The sequence below is a fragment of the Oncorhynchus mykiss genome, chromosome 30 (genome assembly GCF_057628025.1).
Source record: "Oncorhynchus mykiss isolate SJ-2025 chromosome 30, ASM5762802v1, whole genome shotgun sequence".
Taxonomy (NCBI): domain Eukaryota; kingdom Metazoa; phylum Chordata; class Actinopteri; order Salmoniformes; family Salmonidae; genus Oncorhynchus; species Oncorhynchus mykiss.
Window position 1 is genome coordinate 34340597 of NC_143051.1, and position 17499 is coordinate 34358095.

At 44.1% G+C, this 17499-nt stretch overlaps 2 protein-coding genes across 3 annotated transcripts in view; one reads left to right on the forward strand and one right to left on the reverse strand.

Moving 5' to 3' along the window:
- The window catches only part of LOC110489290 (tyrosine-protein kinase STYK1), a 24113-nt gene extending 18676 nt beyond the window's left edge, over nucleotides 1–5437 (forward strand). Inside the window, exon 10 of the mRNA XM_021561991.3 lies at nucleotides 40–5437. Coding sequence (XP_021417666.2) covers nucleotides 40–235 — 196 coding nt within the window. The 3' untranslated portion in view covers nucleotides 236–5437. The remainder of the gene's footprint in view (nucleotides 1–39) is intronic.
- LOC110489262 (polyhomeotic-like protein 1) lies at nucleotides 2672–17480 on the reverse strand. Of its 2 annotated transcripts, XM_090228073.1 has the most exons (16): nucleotides 17330–17429; nucleotides 16775–16976; nucleotides 16133–16251; nucleotides 15771–15881; nucleotides 13914–13991; nucleotides 13017–13154; nucleotides 12611–12775; nucleotides 12234–12315; nucleotides 11120–12144; nucleotides 10889–11012; nucleotides 10436–10611; nucleotides 8068–8158; nucleotides 7868–7955; nucleotides 6364–6517; nucleotides 4948–5158; nucleotides 2672–4613 (listed from the first exon to the last, which is right to left on the reverse strand). In XM_090228073.1, the coding sequence occupies exons 3-16, from the start codon at nucleotides 16247–16249 to the stop codon at nucleotides 4462–4464; spliced, it is 2712 nt and encodes a 903-aa protein (XP_090084199.1). In that variant the 5' UTR covers nucleotides 16250–16251; nucleotides 16775–16976; nucleotides 17330–17429; the 3' UTR covers nucleotides 2672–4461. The 2 variants fall into 2 exon arrangements, with proteins under 2 accessions (XP_090084199.1, XP_021417600.3); XM_021561925.3 differs by lacking the exon at nucleotides 16775–16976 and having other exon boundaries at nucleotides 17330–17480.
- Between the last annotated feature and the right edge of the window lie 19 nt (nucleotides 17481–17499).

A 17499-nucleotide genomic window follows, 5' to 3' on the forward strand; every position in this document is an offset into this window, starting at 1 on the left:
AAGTTACATTGGCTACAAAAACTACTGTACCCTTTTCAGGTATTCCATAATCAAGTCCTGCGGCCAGTTCGCTCCACATGAGCGTCCTACATTAGCTGAGGTGATCCAGAAGCTCCAATCAGGAGAGAAGAGTGCCAACAATAGGACAGTTCTTCGAGTGCCTGAGCCACTGGACATTGAGAAGTACCTGCGGGAGGCGGGATATGGAGAGGCCTACAATTACGTTGTTCTCTGATTGGCTCCTGCGATGGTCGTTTAAATCAAGGTCTACATTACGTTCAGTGTTGCTTTTCTCACATTATCATGAAGACTGTTGGGAGAGCGTTTAAAATGTCAAAACAACACGACTAGTTTATCTTTAGGTCCCTTACTATGCTCAAAACAACGTAAGAGACTGATGAAACACTCAGGTATTAACACATACAGCATTCGGAAAGTATTCAGACCCCTTGACTTTTTCCACATTTTGTTACGTTAAAGCCTTATTCTAAAATGGATTAAAAAAAAAATTATCCTCAGCAATCTACGCACAATACCCCATAATGACAAAGAGAAAACAGGTTTTAAATCATTTTTGCAAAAAACAGAAATACATTATTTACATAAGTATTCAGACCCTTTGCTATGAGACTCAAAATGATCATCCTGGAGCTGTTTCTACAACTTCATTGGAGTCCACCTGTGGTAAATTCAATTGATTGGACATGATTTGGAAAGGCACACACCGGTTTATATAAGGTCCCACAGTTGACAGTGCATGTCAGAGCAAAAACCAAGCCATGAGGTTCGAAGGAATTGTCCATAGAGCTCCGAGACAGGATTGGGTCGAGGCACAGATCTGGGGAAGGGTACCAAAACATTTCTGCAGCATTGAAGGTCCCCAAGAACACAGTGGCTTCCATCATTCTTAAATGTAAGAAGTTTGGAACCACCAAGACTCTTCCAAGAGCTGGCCGCCCAGCCAAACTGAGCAATCAGGGGAGAAGGGTCTTTGTCAGGGAGGTAACCAAGAACCCGATGGTCACTCTGACAGAGCTCTAGAGTTCCTCTGTGGAGATGGGAGAACCTTCCAGATGGAAAACCATCTTTGCAGCACTCCACCAATCAGGCCTTTATGAAAGCCACTCCTCAGTAGAAGGCACATATGACAGCCCGCTTGGAGTGTGACAAAGGGTACTTAAAGACTCTCGAACCGTGTGAAACAAGTTTATCTGGTCTGATGAAACCAAGATTGAACTCTTTGGCCTGAATGCCAAGCGTCGCGTCTAGAAAAAACCTGTCACCATCCCTATGGTGAAGCATTGTGGTGGCAGCATCATGCTGTGGGGATGCTTTTCAGCGGCAGGGACTGAGAGACTAGTCATGATCGAGGCAAAGATGAACGGAGCAAAGTACTGAAAACCTGCTCAAGAGCGATTAGGACCTCAGACTGGGGCGAAGGTTCACCTTCCAACAGGACCACGACCCTAAGCACACAGCCAGGCCAACGCAGGAGTGACTTTGGGACAAATCTCTGAATGTCCTTGAGTGGCCCAGCCAGAGCCCAGACTTGAACTTGATCGAGCATCTCTGGAGAGACCTGAAAATAGCTGTTTAGCGACGCTCCCCATCCAACCTGACAGAGCTTGAGAGGATCTGCAGAGAAGAATGGGAGAAACTCCCCAAATACAGGTGTGCCAACAAGCTTGTATCATCATACACTAGAAGACTCGAGGCTGTAGACGCTGCCAAAGATGAGTAAAGGGTCTGAAAACTTGTGATAAATGTGATATTTCCATTTTTTTATTTTTTATGAATCTGCAAAAAATGTCTAACAACCTGTTTTTGCTTTGTCATTAAGGGGTATTGTGTGTAGATTGACGAGGGGAAAAAAACTATTTCATACATTTTAGAACAAGGCTGTATGTAACCTAACAAAATATAGAAAAACGCCAAGGTCCGAAGACTTTCCGAAGGCACTGTACATACTTATATTGTGTATTTAAAGAATAATATATGTATATTTCTATATTTGTCCACTGTCCCACTGAATATCTATGTGGCTCCGAAGGACAACAAAATGAAGATTCCCTGATTCACTGCAGGTTCTAATGCCAGTGACTTCCAAGGCCCTACCTGGGTCTCTATCCTACGCTAGCTCTATATTTCTACTGTACATGCACACTATGGTCACTCGCACTTTAACCCTGTAAACAACCACAGTGCCATCAAATAGAAATGGCTAATTGCCTCATCATAATAAAACCTAGCCCAGCAGGGAAAGTAAGTTAAAACGGAAAATCCACTCAAAAACTCTCTTTTCCATTAGTCCACTTTTATACAATCCCAAAATGTTCTGCATGTCAGCAGTTTCCAAGATGCAGTATTGGACTTTTAAGAAGCAAATTGTCACCCGGCCACATCATCATGATGATGAAAAATGCACCATACATGTATATCATACATCATTTGATATTTCCCTTTATGGCATCTGTTGTTCAAAAAAGAAAAGTGATCTTTATTTGAGCTGGGATCCCTGCCTAACAAATATGCCTTAAAAAAAACTCATAAGTCTTAACCAGTCAAAGGACTGTAAAGTAAAGAGCACAACTAGCTATTACACACAACAAACGTTCAGTCTGCACAACACTCGTCAAATCGGATTCAAAATAAAAGCACAACCACTCCTCCATTTTGTCCTAGTAGTTTTTTTATTTTTTTGCATGATAATTGACCTCGCCTTCTCCAAGCTTAAAACGTAAACACACAATTAGCAGAGCACCTAATCATAAGATGATTCATTATTCATAATAGCCACAGTCACTGCTTCTGTAACAAAAGCCTTGGATAGGTAGAAGTTATGAGGAAAGCTATGAGGAAGACCACAATCCAGGGTCATGTTCATTAGGGCATGCATCGAGAAAATTTGTGTTTCTTATTGGACAAGTCCAGATAGTCCCTCCCTGTTTCAGTCAGTTTTCGTCCGTTTGATGCCTAATGAACACGACCTTGGTGACATGTTCAGTCCACTACTGTAAATAGCTCATGCTGTGTGTAAAACTGCAAAGATTTGACAAAAAACACAAACATTTTCAAATAGACAGGAGGGCATATAATCTGAAACACGTTTGGAAAACTACAGTAGCCAATGGGACGGTATAACTTGGATCAGGTGTACCAGTACTTCAGATCCTCATAGATTATTGCTGCCACCTCACGTACATTGTAAAAAGGACGTTTTTTTTAAATATAAATCCTGTGCGCCAATTGTACATTTTTTTCTTCTCATTTCAGCAGACAGAAAATGTCACCCTCTATTTGTCAAGGATCCTTAGGCCAATATATTTGCTACTCCCCAGTAATGGTTGGTAAAGGCAATGGTCCATTGGTTTACATGACCTTACCATACATAACTGCTCGTAAAAAATAAGGAATGATATGAAACACGTTATTTATTTATTTTTACGGACCACTCCGTTCTAGTTCTATTTTCGCTCGTCGAAACTACTTAAAAAGGCCACAATTTCCACAGAGAGATAACGCAATGATTCTCTACAGCGTAAACAAAGGCAGTCCAGCCAACAAAGGTATATTTAAATATATAGGCAAACATTACACACATATATAGGGTTTGCTCCCTCACTCACATAATGTAACATAATACTCTACATTGAAGGTCCAGGTCTTGTGGGTAGAAGCCTCATCTTTTCCACTTTCATTCTATGTTTGTTTTGACTAAATACACTACACGGGCAAAAGTATGTGGACACCTGCTCGTCGAACATCTCGTTCCAAAATCAATGGCATTAATATGGAGTTGGTCCCCCCCTTTGCTGCTATAACAGCTTCAACTCTTCAGGGAAGAATTTCCACTAGATGTTGGAACCTTGCTGCAGGGACTTGGTTCCATTCAGCTACAAGAGCATTCGTGAGGTCGGGCACTGACGTTGGGCGATTAGGCCTGGCTCGCAGTGGGCGTCCCAATTCATTCCAAAGGTTTTCGATGGTGGTTGAGGTCAGAGCTATTTGCAGGCCAGTCAAGTTCTTCCACACCAATCTCTACAAACCATTTCTGTGTGGACCTTGCTTTGTGCAAGGGGGCATTGTCATGCTGAAACAAGGGCAGCTCTAGCAGGGCAGAAATTTGACAAACTGACTTGTTGGAAAGGTGGCATCCTATGACGGCCATTCTACTGACAATGTTAGGCTATGGAGATTGCATGGTGGTGTACTTGATTTTATACACCTGTCAGAAACGGGTGTGGCTGAAATAGCCAAATCAACTCATTTTAATTGATGTCCACATACTTTTGTACATATGGTGTATAATAAAATCAACAGGGACCCCACTTAACACAGCTAAAAAGTCTTTCAATGGCCATATTGTCACCTCTTCTCTCTCTCTCTCCATCCCTTCTTTCTCTCCTTTTATTTTGGGGGGAGTATTTCAGAATCCCTCCTTTGCTCCTTTCATCCTTCCTCTCAGTCTTTCAGGTTGTTGATGTGGGCACAGATCTTGAGGGCGGGACCGAGCTTGATGTTCATGGTGGACATGAGATGCTCCTCTCTGAGCAGCAGCAGGGCCTGTCCATCAATCTCCTGAGACAGGAAATGGGCCGCCAGCTCCTCACAGTCTGCGAGGGGAGAAAAGGAGGAGAGATGGAGAGAAAGAGGGAAGTTGGGAGTAAGAAAGGGCGAGAAAGAGAGAGAGAGAGGGGGGGGGGGGGGTGGTAAGCAAGACAATAACATGAATAGCATTTACAATGGTGAAAATACAATAGCAATCGTATTATCATGGAATAATACTGGGATTAAAAAAACACAAAAAAACAAGTACGATAACTGTTTTAAAGATTTCAAAAGTCACAAAAAGAGTAGCATTTGTGTGTTGTTGCATGACAACGCATGTCCTTCTGAACTGTATCAACCAATGGCGTCTACAGTATATAGCTCATCTGTGGTACCGACCTTGCAGAGATGATATGAACTGAGACACTTCCTCCACACTCCACTGGGCAGGGCTGCCGGGCAGGAAGTGGGGCGCCGGTGAGCCCTCCAATCGGAGTGTGGGGGGAGGCTGATGACAGGAAGAGGAGGAGGCCGGGGAGAAGGACATGGGGTCGTCCTCTTCCTCTTCGCAACTGGAGATGTCGTCCGAACGGCTGGACTCGGAGCGGCACTGTAGACAATGAACCAGGACTGTATGAGAGGTGTTTGTGCAACAAGGTAGTCACTGAATGGCCATGTCTCTTCAGCACTGTTCTCCCTAAACTAAAATTCTGAGTGGTAGATCTTGGCTTGCATTTTGACTCAGAAAGTGATCTTGACTCAGAAAAGGTTGGTGACCACCGTTCTAGAGTTTTCTCTGTTAACACTATCAAAGTTTCCCTTTACTGTGGCAACTGTGATCGAATTAATGCAATATTAGTCACTTTCAATAAAACATACCGAAACAAAACCAACTACGCAATATATTTTGTTGTGGGCATAACGCATCTGAGTAGGAGTCTATTGCATTGACACGCACTACTCAGGCCGTACTGTACACAGAGAGGTGAGGCATAAACAATCAGAGCTGCAGTAGGCCTATATGCAAATAGACCATTGCCATATATGGACCTGTGCCATTTACTTTGAACTGGATCGTGTTTACAGCATGAGAAGGTCGTGAGTAGATGAGCTTGTTTTGAGATCAAAGCCGAAAGCTGCATGTAGCCATGCATGTTTATATCCTTTGCTAGTTAGTGAGTTGATAGCCCAGTTATAGATCATTTGTAGTTAGCAATAGGGGAGTGACTGCTTCCTACAAGGGCACAAAACATGTACATTTCTACACATCTTTTAAAAGCAAGTCAGGTAAAGAGCATTTGTTTTGTATTAAAGGGGCAGTGTTGTATTTTGAGACAGGCTTGAATAAGCTAAGTAGCAGAGGGTAGTATAATTTGTCTGATTCTCTCTAATAATGGTATGATAATAATAATAATGCATTTTCAGTCACCTTCTTGTCTCAAGGACAAGTGGATAAAGAGGTTAATGTCAAGCCTTGCAAGTCTCATGGATTGAAGGCCTACATTGAACACCACACATTGGCTGCTACTATAGGCTGAATGATAGAACAGCTATTTCCATGTTAAAATGTTATGGGATGCATTTTGTCCATTGTAAACTACATGGCCACTGTTAAAACTAACTTAAAGCGGGTACAGCCTCAGTGCTCACAGCAAACGCGAGCAGGAAAATGCACAGAATGTTCACAACGTTCTGCGCTCAGCAGACCTGAAATTTGCTCAGTCCCAGATTTTGTTTTGAAGGAATATTGCTCTTCAGTCATCCATGCCAGCTCAAAAACAAGTGTACAACTATCAATGATGAACGGACCATTACCTTGACTGGTAAGGGTCTCCCGGCTATTTTGGCACTGGCGATCTCGGAGCTGGTCCTGTGGGGAACCCTCCTCCTCAGGGCTCCGTCCTCGTCAGAGTGGGTGAGGTGAAGCCCCTGTCGCAGGCGGAAGTGCTGGCTGCAGCTCACGTTATACCTGGAGCAACAGGGAGACATATAGCAGGCATGCACTGAGTGTACAAAACATTAAGAACACCTGCTCTTTCCATGACACAGACTGACCAGGTGAATGCTTTGATCTCTTATCGAATGCTTTTGAAGCCTTGAGACAAGTGAGACATGAATTGTGTATGTGTGCCATTCAGAAGGTGAATTGGCAAGACAAAATATTTAAGTGCCTTTGAACAGGGTATGGTAGTAGCTGCCAGACGCACCAGTTTGAGTGTGTCAAGAACTGTAACGCTGCTGGGTTTCTCACACTCAACAGTTTCCCATGTGTATCAAGAATGGTCCACCAACCAAACGACATCCAGACAACTTGACACAACTGTGGGAAGCATTGGAGTGAACACGGGCCAGTGTCCCTGTGGGACACTTCCGACACCTTGTAGAGTCCATGCCCTGGCGAATTGAGACTGTTCTGAGGGCGAAAGGGGGTGCAACTCAATAATAGGAAAGTGTTCCTAATGTTTTGTACACTCAATGTATACTGCCATATATACTGAACAAAAATATAAACACAACATGCAACAATTTTACCGAGTTACAATTCATATAAGGAAATCAGTCAATTGAAATACATTCATTAGGCCCTAATCTATGGATTTCACATGAATGGGCAGGGGTGCAGCCATGGGTATAGGTCCACCCACTTGGGAGCCAGGCCCAGCCAATCAGAACGAGTTTTTCCCCACAAAAGGGCATTATTACAGACAGAAATACTCTTCAGTTTCATCAGCTGTCTAAGATGATCCCGTGGGTGAAGAAGACGAATGTGGAGGTCCTGGGCTGGCTTCGTTACACGTGGTCTTCGGTTGTGAGGCCGGTTGGAGGTATTGTCAAATTCTCTAAAACGACGTTGGAGGCAGCTTATGGTAAAGAAATGAACATTCAATTCTCTGGCAACAGCTCTGGTGGACATTCCTGCAGTCTGCATGCCAATTACGCAGCTCCCTCAACATTTTGACATCTGTGGCATTGTGGTGTGTGACAAAACTCCACATTAAAGGGTGGCTTTTAATTGTTCACAGCACAAGATGCACCTGTGTAATGATCATGCTGTTTAATCAGCATCTTGATATGCCACACCTGTCAGGTAGATGGATTTATCTTGGCAAAGGAGAAATGCTCACTAACAGGGATGTAAACAAATTTGTGCCCAAAATTTGAGAGAAATAAGCTTTTTGTGTGTATGGAACATTTCTGAGATCTTTTATTTCAGCTCATGAAACATGGGAACAACACATTACATGTTGCGTATATTTTTTTTCTTCAGTATAGTAGACACAGAACACTGCAGTGACTTTGTACTATATTATGACTGTACCTCTTGGAACAGGTCAAGGAGCAGAAGCGCTTGGTCCCTCTAAACTGTCTGGCTGGGGCGAAGCTTTTGCAGTACTCACACTTCAGCACTGGGAAGAGAGAACAGGAAACGAGGGGTTTAAAGAACTATATGAATTATAGTTCGTAGTCAAACCACTTTCTTTGATGGAAACGTGACTTGGACTATGGTCTGAGCCTAACCTGTAGCTGTATTCACAGTCTCAGGCTGACTGGCGTCTGGATTGTCCATTGCCAAATCTTCTCCAGCTGGCTCTTTCACTGGCCCACTCACCTGTCAATCAATATACAGGAACAAAATGTGTTGTGTACAACATTACTGATTAGGGAATTATTGATAATATTGTTTTGATCTACAGTACATGTCATTATTTACATCAGATGTTCTACGGCGCATTCAGAAAGTATTCAGACCCCTTGACTTTTTCCTCATTTTGTTACATTACAGCCTTATTCTAAAATGGATTAAAACATTTTCTCCTCGTCAATCTACACGAGTGGTGGAAAAAGTACCCAATTGTCATATTTGGTTATAAATATACTTAAGTATCAAAAGTAAATGTAATTGCTAAAATATACTTAAGTATCAAAAGTAAAAGTATAAATCATTTCCTATTCCTTCTATTAAGTAAAGCAGGTGGCTCCATGTTCTTGTTTTTTAAATGTATGGATAGCCAGGGGCACACTCCAACACTCAGACATTATTTACAAAAGATGCATTTGTGTCAAGTGAGCCCGCCAGATCAGAGGCAAAAGGGATGACCATGTGTTGTCTTGGTAAGTGTGTCACGTCTTCTAGGAGTAGTGGGTTTGGAGTCAGGCGCAGAGAGCAGAGGGTTCGGACAATCATATTTTATTCCGGTCACGCCAAAACACTAGGCGCATAAAACTGACCGGCCCAAACACAGGACCCAAACAGTCAGCAGAAAATATAATACAAAATGCACATCCACAAACCGACAGAGGAACAATCCCGCACAAACCTAGGCGGGCCTAACAGGCTTAAATAGACATATATCAAGAAACAAAATAAGAGACGGGTGCAACCAATAAGACCAAACGAACAGAAAAGGAAAAAAGGATCGGTGGCGGCTAGTAGTCCGGCGACGACGACCGCCGAGCGCCGCCCAAACAGGCAGGGGAGCCACCTTCGGTGGGAGTCGTGACAAAGTGGGTGAATTGGACCATTTTCCTGTCTTGCTACGCATTCAAAATGTAACGAGTACTTTTGGGTGTCAGGTGAAATGAATGGAGTAAAAAGTACATTATTTTATTTAGGAATGTAGTGAAGTAAAAGTAAAAGTCAAAAATATAAATAGTAAAGTAAAGGCAAATTTTAAAAAAATAATTCAAAACGGAAATATTACATTTACATAAGTATTCAGACCCTTTACTCAGTACTTTGTTGAAGCACCTTTGGCAGCAATTACAGCCTTTCGTCCTCTTGGGTATGACGCTACAAGCTTGGCAAACCTGTATTTGGAGAGTTTCTCCCATTCTTCTCAAAGGTGAACCATTGCCCCAGTCTGAGGTCCTGCACGCTCTGGAGAAGGTTTTCATCAACCATCTCTCAGTACTTTGCTTTGTTCATCTTTCCCTCGACCCTGACTAGTTTCCCTGTCCCTGCCGCTGAAAAAGATCCCCAAAGCATGATGCTGCCACCACCATGCTTTACCGTAGGGATGGTGCTAGGTTTCCTCTAGACGCTTGGCATTCAGGCCAAAGAGTTCAATCTTGGTTTCATCAGACCAGAGTCCTTTAGGTGCCTTTTGACAAACTCCAAGCGGGCTGTCATGTGCCTTTTACTGAGGAGTGGCTTCAGCCTGGCCACTCTAGATGATTGTCCTTCTGGAAGGTTCTCCCATCGCCACAGAGGAACTCTGGAGCTCTGTCAGAGTGACCATCGGGTTCTTGGTCACCTCCCTGACCAAGGCCCTTCTCCCCCGATTGCTCAGTTTGGCCGGGTGGCAAGCTCTAGGAAGAGTCCACTGTGTTCTTGGGGACCTTCAATGCTGCAGAAATGTTTTGGTACCCTTCCCCAGATCTGTGCCTCGACACAATCCTGTCTCCGAGATCTACAGACAATTCCTTCGACCTCATGGCTTGTTTTTTTGCTCTGACATGCACTGTCAACTGTGGGACCTTATATAGACAGGTGTGTGCCATTACAAATCATGTCCAATCAATTGAATTTACCACAGGTGGACTCCAATCAAGTTGTAGAAACATCTCAAGGATGACCAATGGAAACAAGATGCAGCTGAGCTCAGTTTCGAGTCTCATAGCAAAGGGTCTGAATACTTATGTAAATAAGGTATTTCTGTTTTTCATGTTTTATAAATTTGCAAAAAAATCTAAAAACCTGTTTCTGCTTTGTCATTATGGGGTATTCTGTGTAGATTGATGAGATCTTTCTTTTAAATGTTATACCTTTTGGAAAAAGTCAAGGGGTCTGAATACTTTCCGAATGCACTGTATATCCCCAAAGGGTCTGAATGGATGTTGTATTGTATATGAGAACCACAACTACTCTAAGGTGAACTGTACATACAGGGAAGGGTTCAGCTCCCTCCTGGATGACGAAGCCCTCTATGAGGTGGGTGAGGACGTGGGGTTTGACCACAGCCTGTGGAGGGGGGGCTCTCTCCCCCTGGCCACCCCCCACACGAGACACTGAGAGGGCAGGGGAAGGAGAGGGAACAGGGGAGGGAGAAGGTGGACCAGTGCCTTAAAAAAAGACGGTTGAGGGGAGAGAAAGGATTTTATCATTTATTGTTGAACAATTTGAGCAAGGCTGACTGGCCACAGTGTCTAAATCTATGCAAATGTGAGGTTTTTGGAATCATGTATAGGTATGGATGAAAGGGAATTTGACATGTTGGTGGCTGGGCTACGGTGGAAAATGGTCTCCCTGCACCCTTATCCTTCCAGTGGTCGTAAAAGAGAGAAATGACAAAGGCAAAGTATTTAAGACAAGTGGGCACATTCGTAGCTGACTCCTTACCTGCTTCCATGGCGGAGGAGGAGAGAGCAGGGGAGTGTTCACTCATAGGAACAAGGTGGGGAGGGGGGGGACCATCTTCCTCATTGGCTGCGTCTGACTCGGATTTCCTCTTCATCGACTTACCCTTTGAGGAATGTCATTATTTCACAAATGGAATCGACAACTACTACGTAGTTCAGAAACATCAGTAATTTATAGTGTCATCAGTGCTATCATTAACGAACAACTCACCTGGGGAGGCTGAGGACACACAGACTCTCCATTGGCAGCCACTACAGTGGATGCACTGCTCGCCTCAACCAACGGCAGGGGTAGAGTGAGGGAGGAACGGGAGAGGGTGGGAGGAGAGATGGCGGCCTGGGACTGAGAGGAGATGCTGGTGGCCAAGGTGCAATTTTGATTTTGATTCAGCCTAGGACTCTGATTTGCTTGTGCTTGCACGTGAGAAACGTGGGCCAATGAGAGGGCTTCCTGGGCTGATTGAAGGCTCTTTAGACCCACCCCTTTGCCTAAACCCCCTCTCTCTCTGGATGCGATGGAGGCCACCATGGTGAGGAGGCTGGCGCTGCTGGAGCTATTTAGAAGGGTAGCTCCGTCCTGGGAACAGGCGTTCCGGGCCTGGACCAAAGCCAATGCCTGGGGGTTTCCTATGGAGCTTGGCCTGGCCCCTACTATCTGGACTGGGATGTGCGGCGGAGGCTGGGCGGCACTAGTCTGGTTGTTGGCGGGGGGCGCGGGGAGGATGGGAGGTGGGTTGCGGGAGGGCAGTTGCAGTGGCATACGGAGACCCTGTTGAGTTTTGGGCTGGATTGGAATGGGACCGTTCCCATGGCCTCCCTTGTCGTTAATAGTGCTTTTCTGCAGAGGCTGAACCACCAGAGTTTGAGTACTAACATTGGGCTTGATAGTGGCAGCACCCATCTGGTAACTGTGGGACTGAGTGGGTGCACTGGAGGTGGGCACCAGAATGTGCGTCGCCGCGGCGGCCGAGTTCACCGTGGTGATAGCCCCGCCCCGGCCAAAGTTAGGTCCGGAAAGGAGGAGCTGTGAGAGTGGGACAGAGGTGGAGGGTGAGGAGGGGGTGTTAGAGTGGTGGTTGCCCGTCTTGAGGTTGAGAGAGGAGAGGTTGGCGTTGGAGCTCTGGATGTAGGTGGGGATCTTGATGTGGGACTGTTGCAGTTGGGTTGGTTTAGTGGGAGACTGCTGAGTGGACTGGTTGAACTGCTGGTGAGATGACTGTATAAGGGAGTAGGTTGCTGGAAAATAATTAGGGAAATTAATAACTAAGAGGTAAGTAAGTATGCTAAGTATGTAGAGCTAAGTATGCTGCGATTTCACTCCCCACCTATTTCACCCCTCTCTGGGGTTTCAGTCTTGACCCCGACCCCCTTGGGACTGCCGACACATCGCAAAGCCAGGTTCTGCACCTGGCCCAGAGAGAAAGGAGAGATGAGTTTATGAGGATTGATGGAAAGAAGAGGCCAGAGAGAGGGATGCAAGAGAAGTACAAGCAAGAGTTTCACCAATTTCAGAGTATAACACTGTAGTTTTACTGCACAAAAATTCTAGATTTTTACTGGTCCCAGATCTGTTTGTGCTGTAATGACCACAGGAACCGGCAAGACAGCAACAACAGATCTGGGAAGAAGCTATTCTAGATTACATCACTAAAGCAGGACTCACTCCAATGCTCTCCGTCACAAATACAAAGTTGATCCATACCTGGTCATTGTCTGATTGGTTGCTGGAGGAAGTAGGTGTAACTTCCTGTTGTTGCTGCTGCTGAGTCTGTGGCTGCTGGGTGACCGTTGCCATGGCAGCGGTTGCCGTGCTCCCAGGCATAAAGATGAGTTGTGAGGAGAGGGGAGCCCTCAGAGACCGGTTCACCTACAGTATACAACAAAAGAGACACTCAATCAAACAGTCCCTTTATGGAGGCAAATGACAAAAGCAGATACAATACTCACACTCCTGAGCCAAGCCCGAACCACACCAAGCTAATCTGTACTGTGCTGACCTGGTTATGAATCCACTGTAGTGGAATTGGAACTGTGCTGAAAATATCTGAGCCAGCAAAGTTTTGTTTGGGTCGGCCATATAGTGTGAATCAGGCAATGTGTGTTCTCACTCTCAGATACATCTGTCCCTGTCCTGCTGCACTCCCACCCAGCAGCACTGATTGGCTTATGGTGGATGTCCCGGAAGAGCCTGGGCCTATAGCGCGGGTGCTGGTTATGGCCCCTCCCCCAGAAGTGGTTACGTTCACCTGAAGGGGAAAGAAAAAAGGGGATTTGACAACAACCAAAGCAAACTGTATTGACTAGTCTGGAGACAATTAAACAACGGAAGTGCCAGTAACTCAAATATATTAAATGTCACAGATGTTCAAACTGAAAATGATGGTTTCACGCAAATATCGCTGGAGTTCCCTATTTGAAGCTGTATTTGTGTCCATGACACCCCTTCTGCCAGTTACATTCTGTTAAATGTCCACAAAGCACACACATCCCTGGGTCACTCCTCTTTTCAGTTCCCTGCAGCTAGCGGCTGGAACAAGCTGCAACAAACACTCAAACTGGACAGTTTTATCCCAATCTCTTCATTCAAAGACTCCATCATGGACACTCTCACTGACAGTTGTGGCTGCTTCGAGTGATGTATTGTTGTCTCTACCTTCTTGCCCTTTGTGCTGTTGACCGTGCCCAATAATGCTTGTACCATGTTATGCTGCTGACATGTTGTGTTTCTACCATGTTGTTGTCATGTGGTGTTGTTACCATGCTGTGTTGTTGTCTTAGGTCTCTCTTTATGTAATGTTGTCTCTTGTTGGGATGTGTTTTGTCCTATATTTTTATTTGTAATCACCCGTCCCCGCAGGAGGCCTTCTGCCTTTGGGTAGGCCGTCACTGTAAATAATCATTTGTTCTTAACGGACTTGCATAGTTAAATAACGTTTAAATAGAATCTAAGAAGAATGACTGTGTGCTGTGCTAGTTCTGAAAGAGGCATGTATGTGTAAACGTACAGATGTGACTGTAGTGCTGGTGGTCTGAGAGGTGCTGTTGGTGGCAGGGCTGGACTGGCGACTGGCAGCAAAGGTGGCCTAGAACAGGGACAACAAGGAATAATGTAAAAAGCCATTGCCATAGTTTAGAGCAGAAAAAACAGACTATGTACCAAACCTCATGACGATGTTTCAACATATTGTACTGCCACCCTAACCTGAACATTCTGCCTTTTAAAATAGCAAACCAACCGTAACCTGACCATGTCAAAACAGCACCATATTCTGAGCATGCATTATTGGTACAATTGAAGTTGGAAATTTACATACACCTTAGCCAAATACATTTAAACTCAGTTTTTCACAATTCCTGACATTTAATCCTAGGAAATATTAGGCCAGTTAGGATCACCACTTTATTTGAAGAATGTGAAATGTCAGAATAAAGGTAGAGATAATGATTTATTTCAGCTTTAATTTCTTTCATCACATTCCCAGTGGGTCAGAAGTTTACATACACTCAATTAGTATTTGGTAGCATTGCCTTTAAATTGTTTAACTTGGGTCAAACGTTTTAGGTAGCCTCCCACAGGCTTCCCACAATAAGTTGGGTGAATTTCGGCCCATTCCTCCTGAGAGAGCTGGTGTAACTGAGTCAGGTTTGTAGGCCTCCTTGCTCGCACACGCTTTTTCAATACTGCCCACACATTTTCTATGGGATTGAGGTCAGGGCTTTGTGATGGCCACTCCAATACCTTGACTTTGTTGTCCTTAAGCCATTTTGCCACAACTTTGGAAGTATGCTTGGGGTCATTGTCCATTTGGAAGACCCATTTGCGACCAAGCTTTAAATTAACTTCCTGACTGATGTCTTGAGATGTTGCTTCAATATATCCACATAATTTTCCTTCCTCATGAAGCCATCTATTTTGTGAAGTGCACCAGTCCCTCCTGCAGCAAAGCCCCCCCCACAACTTGATGCTGCCACCCCCGTGCTTCAAGGTTGGGATGGTGTTTGGAAATTGCTCTCAAGGATGAACCAGACTTGTGGAGGTCTACAATTCTTTTTCAGAGGTCTTGGCTGATTTCTTTTGATTTTCCCATGATGTCAAGCAAAGAGGCACTGAGTTTGAAGGTAGGCTGCCACGCCCTGACCTTAGAGAGACGTTTTATTTCTCTATTTGGTTAGGTCAGGGTGTGATTTGGGTGGTCATTCTATGTTTTCTATTTCTTTGTTTTTGGCCGAGTGTGGTTCCCAATCAGAGGCAGCTGTCTATCATTGTCTCTGATTGGGAATCATACTTAGGCAGCCTTTTTCCCACCTAATGTTGTGGGTAATTATTTATTTTCTGTGTGTGTTTGTGTGCGCCACGGTTGCGTCACGTTCGGTTGCTGTTTGCCTGTTTTTTTTGTGAAGGTTTCACTCCTATTAAAACATGTGGAATTACATGCACGCCGCGCCTTGGTTCATCTATGACATGGAGTTTGAAGACAGTGAACGTGACAGTAGGCCTTGAAATACATCCACAGGTACACCTCCAAGTGACTCAAATTGATGTCAATTAGCTTATCAGAAGCTTCTAAAGCCATGACATAATTTTCTGGAATTTTCCAAGCTGTTTAAAGGCACAGTCAACTTAGTGTATGTAAACTTCTGACCCAATGGAATTGTGATACAGTGAATTATAAGTGAAATAAACTGTAAACAATTGTTGGGAAAATTACTTGTGTCATACCTAACCGATATGCCAAAACTATAGTTTGTTATTAACAAGAAGTGTGTGGAGTGGTTGAAAAACGAGTTTTAATGACTCCAACCAAGTGCATGTAAACTTTCGACTTCAACTGTAGGTGTGGTTCATAAATATGGTTCTTTACCTGTTGTACTGCAGCCAGGTTTTGTAGCTGGGCACTGTTGATCTGTTGCTGCAGCATCAGCTGCTGGAAGTACTGCGCTGCGTTGGGCTGCCTCTGCAGCGCCTGAAGGGCCTTCAGTTGCACAAGATAGAACACAGGGAGAGGGAGTAATGACATTGCACTGTCAATAACCTGCAGGTTGATATACGATGGCTTGCACAGTGATAATGAGACAACTACGCTACAGGCAAGGATTACAGATGATCCTGTGTGACAATGAGTACAATTTGTGATTGCCATGTCAGAAAAAGGCATAGACAATACATAATATTCCCATTCATATGCATACACACCTGTGCACACGCACACCCACACGTACTGACCTGCACAGCCTGTCTCTCGTACAGGGACATGGAGTTCATTGGAGAGGGGCGGGAGTTCACTCCTGATGGAGTGGCTCCATTGGTAGAGCCCTGGTTTTGGTCCCCATCTGTCTCCATCACTGAGGAAAAGAAGAGAAGCTTTCAATCAAATGCTGCCAAGAAAACAATGTCAAAAGACCTAGCTATCAGTCACTGGTGGAAGGTAAAATATTATTCACACTACAGCTTTGTGGAGCTGTAAGGTGCGGAATATATCTGTCATGCCTGGATAACTAACATCTGTATTTACATGTTGACAAGATTGTATCTATCAATCAAGAATGCCATTCCTCCGTTCACTCCTTCACGTGACTGCTTGCAAACATTTGATTGTCATGCAACATACATTCAATACATCCTAAACTAGTAATACATGCATTATTAGTCGCTTGCAAGGTAAAACATTATAAGATAGCTAGCTGTCCACATTTTATGCAGCTCACTTGTTTCACTATAATTAAAAGCAAGTTGAGCGCTGTTAGCTAGTACAGTAGTTAACTAGCTAGCTACAGTAACTAGTTGCAGACAGTGCTAGCACAAAAGCTAGCTACTGTAACTAGCTAGTTACCCATGAGCACCGTATGCTGCAAATCCCTTGCTCACCGTGGACGTTGGTGTATTGCCACCTATGTTTCTATCTCGACTTCAATGCGTAGCAGTATGCAACAATTCCTTTTGCACGACGATATTACAGTACATTCAATTGGGTTGTTGACAGTTTGCATAAATTTGGGTGGAGGACAACGCCTCCTTCTGATGTTTTGTCGTTTTCCGGCGCAATGGAATGACGGCGCACGTAGGTCGCCTGCCAAAATGTGTAACAACAACATAGTTATTACAACGTAATATCTACCTGCCATTGAACACGGTTAATATTACACGGTTAATATGTAATTCATTGCGACAATGTATGTGATGCTTCCTGTTACATTGTAGCTGCATCATGAAATAATAATTCGAACAGCATTGTGCATCCGCTACAATGAATTTGATTACCCCAATTGTGTGACCATTCAAACATTTTCCAGAAATCATTGTTTCACGTATGTAAAATGAGCAAACCCGTTTTACCTTCTAGTTAACTTAGATGCGTTTATAAGTAAAGCTACCATTACATTTTTTATTTTATTTTAAAACGAGGTTAAACAATGTACTTACTTTGGCCACTTTCTTTCCTTCGAAGCTTCAAGCTCTAAACCTGTCACTCAAAATGGTCTCTGTCAACATCACCTAATCCCAAATCATGTTGAAAGACTATGTCCAGATGAAGTACACAAACAAACAACCAGGAATTGCTGTTTGTAATGCCACCTGGTGGATGTAAATTA

Bases quoted from the DNA above. Each gene is read 5' to 3' on its own strand.
- LOC110489262 (XM_021561925.3), bottom strand. The intron at 13,992-15,770 runs GTAAAGAACCAT...TCCCTGTTCTAG, and splicing joins ACCTGGCTGCAGTACAACAG to GCCACCTTTGCTGCCAGTCG. The intron at 11,013-11,119 runs GTGAGTTGTTCG...CATTCCTCAAAG, and splicing joins TGTGTCCTCAGCCTCCCCAG to GGTAAGTCGATGAAGAGGAA.